Here is a 12,393-nt window from a genome sequence, read left to right on the forward strand (position 1 = left end):
CAAATGGTTTGGGAGTCACATTCAGTCCCTCTCCCATTCACACATTAGCAAAATATACCCTGATGTCCTTTCATATTCTCCGCTTCTGCAGGTGGATAGAGTTTCAATTCCAATAGGAAGCCTATCGCTGCCAGGTGATTCCAAAGTGCTGGGGGTTTTTTTTTTGGGGGGGGGGGGAACCAAGGAACAGGGAAAAGAGGGGGAGTTGGGAATCCACTTGGGACCATGAGATGAAATGTTGGGGTTGGGATCGAAGGTGACAGTGCTTGCCACATGGTCACTTTTTCTGCCAGAGGATGTGGTGGAGGCTGGTACAATTGCAACATTTAAGAGGCATTTGGATGGGTATATGAATAGGAAGGGTTTGGAGGGATATGGGCCGGGTGCTGGCAGGTGGGACTAGATTGGGTTGGGATATCTGGTCGGCATGGACAGGTTGGACCGAAGGGTCTGTTTCCATGCTGTACATCTCTATGACTTTATTATTGGACTGTGGGAGGATACCCACACAAACACAGGGGAAAATCTCCACAGTCACCCAAGACTGGAATTGAACCCGGGTCCCTGACACTGAGGCAGCAATGCGAGCCACTGAGCCACCCTGTTTCATACAGAGTCCAGTGTTCTGCCCTCTTGAACACTGGAAGGAAGCGACGTTATACAAAAGCAATACTGAGGGAGTGCTGAACTGTCAGAGGTACAACCTTTCTGATGACATGCAGGGGCTAATCCCCTCCTGCACAAATCTCTGAACATTATTTGAAGGGCAGCATCCTGACCAATAGTTATCCCCAAATTATTAAACACAGATTATCTGGTTATTGCTGACGGTGGAAGATTACTGTAGGAGTGCCACATTCTAAAACACCCCACTTCAAAAACCTTTCAGAGGTCTGAAGGTACTACGGATGAGGTCACGTGGCGCAGTGGGCGGGTCCCTGCCCCTGAGCAGCAAGTTCCGGATTCGAGTCCCATTCAGGTCTCGCTGACCAAGGGAGGGATATTGCCGGTGAAGTCAGACAGGTCAAATTGCAGGATTGTCATTTCATGTAATCTGTTGAGAATCCGCTGGCCAAAGTGGGAGAGATTCTTGCCCAAGCCACATTTCGGTAACAAAGCGGACTATCACAGATTTCAAGCGTGCCTTAACCTTAACACAGCAACTCGGTAAACTATAACACCACCACCAAGGTGGATAGAAACTTCATCAGAGTGGATTAAATTAAGCCTTTCCCGATCTCCAACCCATTCAAAAACAAAAGGTGCAATACATCACTCGCGGGGGGGGGGGGGGGGGGGGGTAGAAAGTGGGTTAGCAGAGAAAGAGATGAAATAAAAAGATTGTAAATATACATTAATTTATAAACTTTACTCAGTCCCATCAAGAGAACCAATTATAAATGCAGTTGGTCTTTATTGTCTCATTTTAAAAAGTTCTAACATTTAGAAATACATTAACTTCCATATAAAGTTTATTTGACAGCAGCGTTGATCCATATAGTGTTTGGTGGTGTCCCGGTTTGAATAACACCCGCCGGGGGAAATGGGCTCAGTTACTGACCCGATGGCTTCAGTTCAAGTCTATAGATCGAAGCAGGAAACTTGCGATCCTGTTGTGTAACAATGATGGAAACCGCCTCGTCACTGCCTGGAACTTGGCTCCAAGGTTCAGGAAACAACAGTCTGAGAGGATCCCTCCCTCTGTCTCTCGGATTAGCTTTGGCCCAGGCTCCGCTCTCTCTGAGCCGGAAAACACTCTCTCAATGCCGGATCCAGAGGCGATTTCTCCGCCCGTTTCCAAGGCGTGCTCCTGGATGTGGGGTGTTCCTCCCCGCTCACTCTCCGCAGTCCTCACCCTCTCTTCCGGCTTCAATACGCCACGATGGCTCGGGGCCAGCTGCCCAGCTCACTGAGCGCCCGGTCCCGGCAGATATGACCCGGGGACACCGGCTGCTCCCCGGGGGAATCGCCGAGGATACCGCTGAAGCCGGAGCCGAGGGCACAGACCAGGCTGGAGGTGGATTCCGCCGGCCTCCGGGACTCCCCGTCCTCCAGGCGGGCTCTCTTTACGGGCAGGCACCCGGAGTCAGGGCAGTCCCTCTGTTCCCAGGCTTTCCTCCGCTTTCGGCTCCTCTCCGGCTCCGGCCCGGGGCTGCTTGCTGTCCCCAGACGCCGCTGGCTGGGGCATGAAGCCGGGCAAACCGAGGAGCCACTGTGTCCCGGATCCGATACATTGTCTCGGCCGCAGTGGATACATTCCCGGGGCTGGATACATTCCTCCTCCCGGGGCTGGATACACTCCCGGGGCTGGATACATTCCCGGGGCTGGATACATTCCTCCTCCCGGGGCTGGATACACTCCCGGGGCTGGATACATTCCCGGGGCTGGATACATTCCTCCTCCCGGGGCTGGATACACTCCCGGGGCTGGATACACTCCTCCTCCCGGGGCTGGATACATTCCCGGGGCTGGATACACTCCCGGGGCTGGATACACTCCCGGGGCTGGATACACTCCCGGGGCTGGATACACTCCCGGGGCTGGATACACTCCCGGGGCTGGATACACTCCCCCTGCCGGGGCTGGATACACTCCCCCTGCCGGGGCGCCACATTGGACTCCTCGCCTCGGGGACTGCCTCCGAGCCGGGCTCCTCCCTGCCCCTCCTCACACCGGACGTCCACCTCCATGGCCCCGGCCTCTGTTTGCTGAGCGTGTCCAGCCTCCTGCTGCTGTTGCTCGGCCCTGACGTTCAGGTAAATGTCCCGGGCGCTGCGCAGCACCAGCGACAGTAAGAGGCTCTTGTGTAGCCGGACACCTCCCCTCTGGAGCCGGGAGTTGTACATCTTACCCAGGGCGACGGCCATCACCCGCTGCGCTTCCACCTTCAGATCCATGGGGTAGGGGGGGGGAATAGGTAAAGGGTGTACGGGTCGTGGAGTGGTATTCAGTCGGGAGGGGGGGTGAAGAGATGCTTCCAGTGGAAGGAGTTGGTATTTGAGAACAATCCGAACACAGAGCCTCCCTCTCCGGGCAGTGGAGCTGCAGAAGTCCGCGCTCTCTGCTCCTGGAGACTTTTATAAAGAGTGACTCAGCCCCAGCGCTCCGCCCAGCCCTCTCTCCAACATCAGCTTCCCCCCCTCCCTGGGCAGACTCCTGCCCACTCTACACCTCTCCCCCCCCCCCCCCCCGCTTTGGCCCCCACCCACACGCCTGGTTCCTGTTTCTAATCCGCTCTCTGTCCATATATGGTCCGGCCGGATGGCGCCCCGTCACTTTCAGGGGGTGGGCAACCGGCAGCTGTCAGTTTCCGGGTCCATATTTGGCAACTTGTTGGAAACTCCCGGGCCTCTTCCCCCCGCCCCGCCCCGCCATCGTGATCGTGATCGTGAGAGACAGTCACGCCCAGCGAACTAAACTGACACAAAGTCTTCCGCATTATCAGGATGTCGGGATTTAAAAGGGGAATCCCGGGCCAACTATCACACTCAGCACCGAGATGATTCCCACCAACGGAAGGAGGGAAGGAGAGAGAGAGAGAGAGAGGGAGAGGGAGAGGGAGAGAGAGAGAGGGAGAGAGAGAGAGAGAGAGAGAGAGGTGTTAAAACAAATACAGGTACAATCGCCTCGAAAATCAACTACGAACCCCTCCCGTAATTTTTTTTTAATCTACCACTTCAGAAAAGGGTTTAAAACATCTTTTCTTTAGTGGTCAGTTTAATAACCAGTCAAACAAGACACTTGGCTAATTTACCAGGAACAGGATTATGGGGAATGTCATTTCTTGCTTTTCCCCTGGACTTGAATACCCGATTTATTCTCGAACCAATCTAGGGTACAGTATTTTCTAGATAGAATTAGCTCGTTGTTCAGCTACTTTGAATGGCTTCAGTTTTTAAACATTGTCATTTGAATCATGGGGCGTTCACTGGTATTTGCTGACTCCTGCCAGTCAAACAGTGCCCATGTGTTGACCAACAAACAGAAACCAGAATTTATAAGCATCCACCAATCTATAGAAGCTTTTGTAACTCTGGCAAAGCAAGGTTTAAGGACCAGGCATGAGTCAAACACGACACTTGGCTAATTTGCCAGGAACAGGATTAAAAAATGTGACCCCTATTAACCACTTATCTGGGACGATTCAGATTTGACAATCAGAAAGGTGGGGGTGGGGAATCTGGCAGTGAAATGGAAGTCCTTCCAAACTGTTACCTGGTCTTAAAATGTAAGGGGGGTGTCACATACTCTTCCCCATTGGCCACTGCTATAGTTTACCTCAGGATCAGATTGTTTGGATTGTCTGACCATGAAGAGACCTGGAACTGTGCCCACAGGTGGACAGGTAAGGCTGATTGACAACTAAAACCTCCCAGAGTTTAAACAACTAACAGCACAGGAGATCAGTTATCGTTGGGAAAGTACTAATGTCAGACAAAGGTTGCTGAAAATTCCATTGAAAATTTGAATTATATCCAGAGATTTTTTAAAAAAGAATCACTCCAACCAGTACCTGCCTGTAACTCTTAACATCTCAAACATGATTAGTAATACATCAATGAAACTAAAAGATGACGCATAATATTGGTATTGAACATCTCATTGTTCCAGTAATCATAATAAAGCAACTGGTGCCTGTGCTCATTTTTTTAAATGATTCATGGGATAAGGGAGACACTGGATGAGCCAGTATCTGTTGCCCATCCCTAATGGCCCAGAGGGCAGTTAAGAGTCAACTACATTGCTGTGGGTCTGGAGTCACATGTAGTTCAGGTAAGGACAGCAGTTTCCTTCCTAAAGGACATTAGTGAACCAGATGGGTTTTTCCAACAATTGACATTGAATTCATGATCATCATTAGACTCGTAAATCCACGTTTTTAATGAATTCAAATTCCAGCATCTATCATGGCAGAATTCAAACATGAGTACATATAAACCCAGAACATTACATGGCTCACTGAACTAATAGTCGATTGACAGTATGACTAGGGCATCACCTCCCTGAATCAGACAACTGTACTGACATAGCCCTGATGAGGAGGCTGAGACAGAAATCAGGCCTCACTATTTCACTGGTTGTCACAAATGTGAAAATGACCAAGTTAATCACTAGGATGATTAATGTCCGACTGTGACCACTCTCACCAGATTTCATCGATAAACAAGAAAACAACAAATTATTTATTAAAAACAAACATCCTTCAGCAGGAAGCAAGTAGGTTATTAAGGACTAACGTGCACATGAACAATATCCCCTTTAAATCCAAGCGCACATACACACATACTTACAAAGAGGACAGGCAAGACAAATAAGGAAAGAAGTTTGGCAGAAATTTTGTGGCTGGAAAATATAGACAAAAGGAACAAAAAATGTGGATGAAGACTCCAAATGGCAAGAGTAAAATGAAGAGAGATTTTTGGTTTATTTTTGGTTTTTGGCAAGGTTGTTATGTTGTTGTTGTTAACCCCCAAGAATCCTCAGTTTGGTGGATGGTCATTTGGACCTAGGTCTTGAGAGTTACAAGGTTTTTTCCTTTTTGGGACAGCGTTTCCTCCCCTCATGAAGGAAAAGAGAGGGAGATCTGGCATGGTTTCCAGGATTGGGGAGGTCTGGGTGTCTAATGCCTTTTACTCTCAGTTTTGGGACAATACTTGCCACTCATAACCCATCCAAAAGCCAATTCCTTCTTTTTTCAAGCTAAAGGCACCAGGAGCCAGCTCCTTCTAAGATTTCCATGCTCTTCTCTAATCAGTGAGAGAACACCACACCCTTTCCATTATTACTGAGCTGTAAAACAAAATTGTTTTCTTCTCTACAACAGAGTATTCCAAAATTCTATTTTCCAGTTTATATTTCAAATAAATTACATCATATTTCCAGAATAAAACCTAATCTTTCACAGTCTTCATGGAGAAGTGGATAGAACAACAGGAGAGTGAAGTTTTGGAAAACTCCTCCAGACTAAGTAATAAAAAGGCAGTTTATCTTAAATCATTCTGCTATTTACAAATAGACGGTATTGTGGAATTCAGTAAAAATTCCCAAATTCCATTTAACACAAAGGAGATTCGAGATAAAGATAATGATTTGTATTTATGTAGGAAATCAGCCAATACTTTTCACAGCAGTGTTATCAAAAACCTATCGAACTACAACGGTGATCAAAACCTCTTATTTCATGAGATGTGGGCATCACTGGCAAAGGTCAGTATTTGTTGCACATCCCTAATTGGCCTTGAAGTGAACGGCCACTATAGAGGACAGTTAAAAATCAGAGTTGTGAGTGTGGTGCTGGGAAAGGCAGCATCCGAGGAGCAGGAGAATCGATGTTTCGGGCATAAGCCCTTCATCAGGAATCTGATTCCTGATGAAGGGCATATGCCCAAACATCTCCTGCTCCTCGGATGCTGCCGGACCTGCTGTGCTTTTCCAGAGCTGCACTCTTAACTCTGATCTCCAGCATCTGCAGTCCTCATTTTCTCCATAGTTAAAAATCAGCCACATTGCTGTTTGAGGTCTGGAGTCACATTTAGGTCAGGTTGGGTAAAAACGGCAGACTTCCTTCCCAAAAGGGAGTTGGTGAACCTGATATTTTTACCTATTTTTCCTAATCAACCTCTTCAAAGATGTTGTTACACACCTCAGGAGCTAGTGGGACTTATAGAGTCATAGAGATGTACAGCATGGAAACAGACCCTTTGGTCCAACCTGTCCATGCCGACCAGATATCCCAACCCAATCTAGTCCCACCTGCCAGCACCCAGCCCATATCCCTCCAAACCCTTCCTATTCATATACCCATCCTCTGGCAGCTCATTCCATACACATACCACCCTCTGCGTGTAAAAGTTGCCCCTTAGGTCACTTTTATATCTTTCTCCTCTCACCCTAAGCCTATGCCCTCTAGTTCTAGATTCCCCGACCCCAGGGAAAAGACTTTGTCTATTTATCCTATCCATGCCTCTCATAATTTTGTAAACCTCTATAAAGGTCACCCCTCAGCCCCCGACACTCCAGGGAAAACAGCCCCAGCCTGTTTAGCCTCTCCCTGTAGCTCAGATCCTCCAACCCTGGCAACATCCTTGTAAATCTTTTCTGAACCCTTTCAAGTTTCACAGCATCTTTCCGATAGGAAGGAGACCAGAATTGCGCGCAATATTCCAACAGTGGCCTAACCAATGTCCTGTATAGCCGCAACATGACCTCCCAACTCCTGTACTCAATACTCTGACCAATAAAGGAAAGCATACCAAACGCCTTCTTCACTATCCTATCTACCTGTGACTCCATTTTCAAGGAGCTATGAACCTGCACTCCAAGGTCTCTTTGTTTAGCAACACTCCCTTGGACATTACCATTAAGTGTATAAGTCCTGCTAAGATTTGCTTTCCCAAAATGCAGCACCTCGCATTTATCTGAATTAAACTCCATCTGCCACTTCTCAGCCCATTGGTCCATCTGGTCCAGATCCTGTTGTAATCTGAGGTAACCCTCTTCGCTGTCCACTACACCTCCATTTTTGGTGTCAGCTGCAAACTTACTAACTGTATCTCTTATGCTCGCATCCAAATCATTTATGTAAATAACAAAAAATAGAGGGCCCAGCACTGATCCTTGTGGCACTCCACTGGTCACAGGCCTTCAGTCTGAAAAACAATCCTCCACCACCACCCTCTGCCTTCTACCTTTGAGCCACTTCTGTATCCAAATAGCTAGTTCTCCCTGTATTCCATGAGATCTAACCTTGCTAATCAGTCTCCCATGGGGAACCTTGTTGAATGCCTTACTGAAGTCCATATAATCACATCTACTGCTCTGCCCTCATCAATCCTCTTTGTTACTTCTTCAAAAAACTCAATCAAGTTTGAGAGACATGATTTCCCACACACAAAGCCATGTTGACTATCCCGAATCAGTCCTTGCCTTTCCAAATACATGTACATCCTGTCCCTCAGCATTCCCTCCAACAACTTTTCTACCACCGAGGTCAGGCTCACCGGTCTATAGTTCCCTGGCTTGTCCTTACCACCCTTCTTAAACAGTGGCACCACGTTTGCCAACCTCCAGTCTTCCAGCACCTCACCTGTGACTATCAATGATATAAATACCTCAGCAAGAGGCCCAGCAATCACTTCTCTAGCTTCCCACAGAATTCTTGGGTACACCTGATCAGGTCCTGGGGATTTATCCACCTTTAACCGTTTCAAGGCATCCAGCACTTCCTCCTCTGTAATGTGGACATTTTGCAAGATGTCACCATCTATTTCCCTACAGTCTATATCTTCCATATCCTTTTCCACAGTAAATACTGATGCAAAATATTCATTTAGTATCTCCCCCATTTTCTGTGGCTCCACACAAAGGCCGGCTTGCTGATCTTTGAGGGACCCTATTGTCTCCCTAGTTACCCTTTTGTCCTTAATATATTTGTAAAAACCCTTTGGATTCTCCTTAATTCTATTTGCCAACGCTATCACATGTCCCCGTTTTGCCCTCCTGATTTCCTTCTTAAGTATACTCCTACTTTCTTTATACTCTTCTAAGGATTCACTCGATCTATCCTGTCTATACATGACATATTCTTCCTTCTTTTTCTTAACCAAACCCTAAATTTCTTTAGTCATCCAGCATCCCCTATACCTACCAGCCTTCCCTTTCACCCTGACAGGAATATACTTTCTTTGGATTCTTGTTATCTCATTTCTGAAGGCTTCCCATTTACCAGCCGTCCGTTTACCTGCAAACATCTGCCTCCAATCAGCTTTTGAAAGTTCTTGCCTAATACCATCAAAATTGGCCCTTCTCCAATTTAGAACTTCAACTTTTAGATCTGGTCTATCCTTTTCCATCACTATTTTAAAACGAATAGAATTATGGTCGCTGGCCCCAAAGTGCTCCCCCACTGACACCTCAGTCACCTGCCCTGCCTTATTTCCCAAGAGTAGGTCAAATTTTGTACCTTCTCTAGTAGGTACATCCACATACTGAAACAAAAAATTGTCTTGTACACACTTAAGAAATTCCTCTCCATCTAAATCTTTAACACTATGGCAGTCCCAGTCGATGTTTGGAAAGTCAAAATCCCCTACCATCACTCCCCTATTATTCTTACAGATAGCTGAGATCTCCTTACAAGTTTGTTTCTCAATTTCCCTCTGACTATTGGGGGGTCTATAATACAATCCCAATAAGGTGATCATCCCTTTCTTATTTCTCAGTTCCACCCAAATAACTTGCCTGGATGTATTTCCAGGAATATCCTCCTTCAGCACAGCTGTAATGCTTTCCCTTATCAAAAATGCCACTCCCCCTCCTCTCTTGCCTCCCTTTCTATCCTTCCTGTAGCATTTGTATCCTGGAACATTAAGCTGCCAGTCCTGCCCATCCCTGAGCCATGTTTCCGTAATTGCTATGATATCCCAGTCCCATGTTCCTAACCATGCCCTGAGTTCACTTGAACCCTGGTCTCTTGGTTCTGAGATAGGGACACTACCTCTGCACTACAAAAGGCCCCAACCTAATGTTTTTAATTTAAATGACAATCAGTGATTGAGTCTAAGTGAACCAATTTCAATTCCAGATGTGTTAATTCCATTTAAATTCCACCAGCTCTTGGTTTTGATTTGAATCCTCATCGCAGAGTATTAGCAATGAGCAGGTACCACCTGCAATAGAGCTGTCTGATAACATCTCTTAACAGGGTGTTTGGAAAAGAAAGGTCCCTAGAACATTGGCCTGTGACACCAGATCATTGGTCCATTGATATGACCACTGTCTCCCCTGAGCTGTCTCGAATGAAGCAACAGAAGTTTAGAAGTTCAAGAATTTAAGGAATAGGAAGCTGAGGGCATAGTCACCGAAATGTTAATATCTGAGATATTAAACCATCATTTTAGTATTTAGAGCCATAGAGATGTACAGCACAGAAACTGACCATACAGTCCAACTCATTCATGCCTACCAGATATCCTAAATTAATCTAGTCCCATCTGCCAGCATTTGGCGTATATCCCTCTAAACCCTCCTATTCATGTACCCATCTAGATGCCATTTAAATTCCACTTCCTCTGGCAGCTCATTCCATACATGCACCACCCTCTGCATGAAAAAGTTGCCCCTCAGGTCCCTTTTATATCTTTCCCCTCTCACCTTAAACCTACGCCCTCTAGTTTTGGATTCCCCTACCCTGGTGAAAAAGACCTTATATATTTATTCAATCCACACCCCTCATGATTTTATAAACTTCTATAAAGGTAACCCTCAGCCTCTGATGCTCCAGGGAAAATAGCCTCAGCCTCTCCCTATAGCTCAAACCATCCAACCCTGGCAACATCCTTGTAAATCTTTTCTGCACCCTTTCAAGTTTCCTATAGCAGGGAGACCAGAATTGAACACATTACTCCAAAAGTGGATTAACCAAATAAACAGAGAGAGTAGGTTTCTGTGCTCTACATTTATATGACTGATGTTAACTTTGGGATTGATGGCAATAAATCCTTTAGATACCATGAAGTGTGGATTTGAGGGTCAAACGCTGAAGACAAAAATCCCTGCAATCACTGAGGATACAACTGATAGTATAGCAGGAGCTGAGTTAAGCCAAGCTCTTTAATCCAATATAAATCCTTTAAATATATCACTCCTTCTCAGTTGGATAAGAACGTTTGTACTCCTATAGTGCAGTTCCTAACCTCTGATCATCCCAAAGTGCTTCACAACCAATGAGGTTGTTTAATGGGAGCCACCATTGTGGTGTAGGGAACAGTAATCCACGCAGCAAGCTCCCACAAACACCAGTGGGAGAATGATCATGTGCCCAGTTGGTTGGGAAATAAATGCTAAATATATATGAACATGCAAAAAAGGAACTGGGACAGGCCACTCAATAAGATCGTGGCCACTGTGACTATGCCCTGAACTCCCCACAGCCCTGTCTACCCTCCATAGATTCTTGACTGATAAGGCTGTCAAAAGTTCTCTTTCTCTGCTATAAAGTATTCAATATCTTGGTCTGCACCACGTTCTGGGGAGTGAGTTCCAAAGAGCCATGACCCTCTGCAAAAACAATTCTCCTGCTCTCTGGCAGAACACCTCTACAATGTATTCGCCAAAAATGGATACCCTCCAATTTCATCAACAGATACCTAAGGGAAAGACAACGGAATGAGGACATACCACAACCCAAAGGACTAGCCACACTACCATACATCAAAAACATTTCTGAACTGACGGCCAGACTACTATGACCACTAGGACTCATAACAGCACACAAACCAACAGCCACTCTCAGACAACTCACCAGAACGAAGGACCCGATACCCAGCATGAGCAAAACCAACGTAGTGTACAAAATCCCATGCAAGAACTGCACAAAACACTACATAGGACAAACAGGAAGACAGCTAACGATCCGCATCCATGAGCACCAACTAGCCACGAAACAACACGACCAGCTATCCTTAGTAGCCACACACGCAGATGACAGGCAACATGAGTTCGACTGGGACAACACTATTATTATAGGACAAGCCAAACAGAGAACAGCCAGGGAATTCCTAGAGGCATGGCACTCATCCACAGATTCAATCAACAAGCACATCGACCTGGACCCAATATACCGACCACTGCAGCGGACAGCTGGAACTGACAACCGGAAGCGGCAGATTCAAACCACTACAAATGCCGGAGGAAAGATCACAGAAGTGCTTCACAGGAGGCTCCCAAGCACCGAGGATGTCACCTAGACAGGGGACAAAACATCTGAACACAAATTCCCAGCTCGGTGAACAGAACCACAACAACAAACACTAATTACTGGAGAAACTCAGCAAGTTTGCCAGCATCTGTGGAGAGAACGCAGAGTTAATGTTTCGAGTCCAGTGCCCTTTCCTCAGAATTGAAACTGCTTCTCATATATGAATGAGAATTTATTAGTTGAACAAATCTGCACACTGAATCCTGTATAACAACAGCATAATATTTCTGTTTCTCCTCTTCCCTTAAGATCAGATTACCTTTCCTAGCTATTTGTTCTGAGAAGGAGCATTGTATTCACAACGTTAACTCTATTTCCATCTTCAAAGACCTGCTGAGTTTCTCCACATCCAACAAAACGCCAAAGAACAGCACCAAGGTCCCAGGTTCAATTCCAACCTTGGGTGACTGTGTGGAGTTTGCACATTCTCCCAGTGTCTGCGTGGGTTTCCTCCAGGTGCTCCGGTTTCCTCCCACAGTCCAAAGATGTGCAGGTTAGGGTGAATTGGCCGTGCAAAATTGCCCATTGTGTTAGGTGCACTAGTCAGAGGGGAAATGGGTCTGGGTGGGTTACTCTTTGGAGGGTTGGTATGGACTTGCTGGGCTGAAGGGCCTGTTTCCACATTGTGGGGAAT

The 12,393-nt window shown here is 46.4% G+C and overlaps 1 protein-coding gene across 1 annotated transcript; it reads right to left on the bottom strand.

Annotated features, from left to right (window-relative positions):
* Positions 1-1,394: 1,394 nt before the first annotated feature.
* LOC122552456 (uncharacterized) lies at positions 1,395-3,059 on the bottom strand. Its single transcript, XM_087983215.1, has one exon. It carries the CDS (start codon positions 2,896-2,898, stop codon positions 1,870-1,872), a length of 1,029 nt encoding a protein of 342 aa, XP_087839341.1. The 5' UTR covers positions 2,899-3,059; the 3' UTR covers positions 1,395-1,869.
* Positions 3,060-12,393: the final 9,334 nt, after the last annotated feature.

Source organism: Chiloscyllium plagiosum, unplaced genomic scaffold (assembly GCF_037043375.1).
Source record: "Chiloscyllium plagiosum isolate Xiang-an unplaced genomic scaffold, Cpla_swu_hap1 HiC_scaffold_45, whole genome shotgun sequence".
NCBI lineage: Eukaryota > Metazoa > Chordata > Chondrichthyes > Orectolobiformes > Hemiscylliidae > Chiloscyllium > Chiloscyllium plagiosum.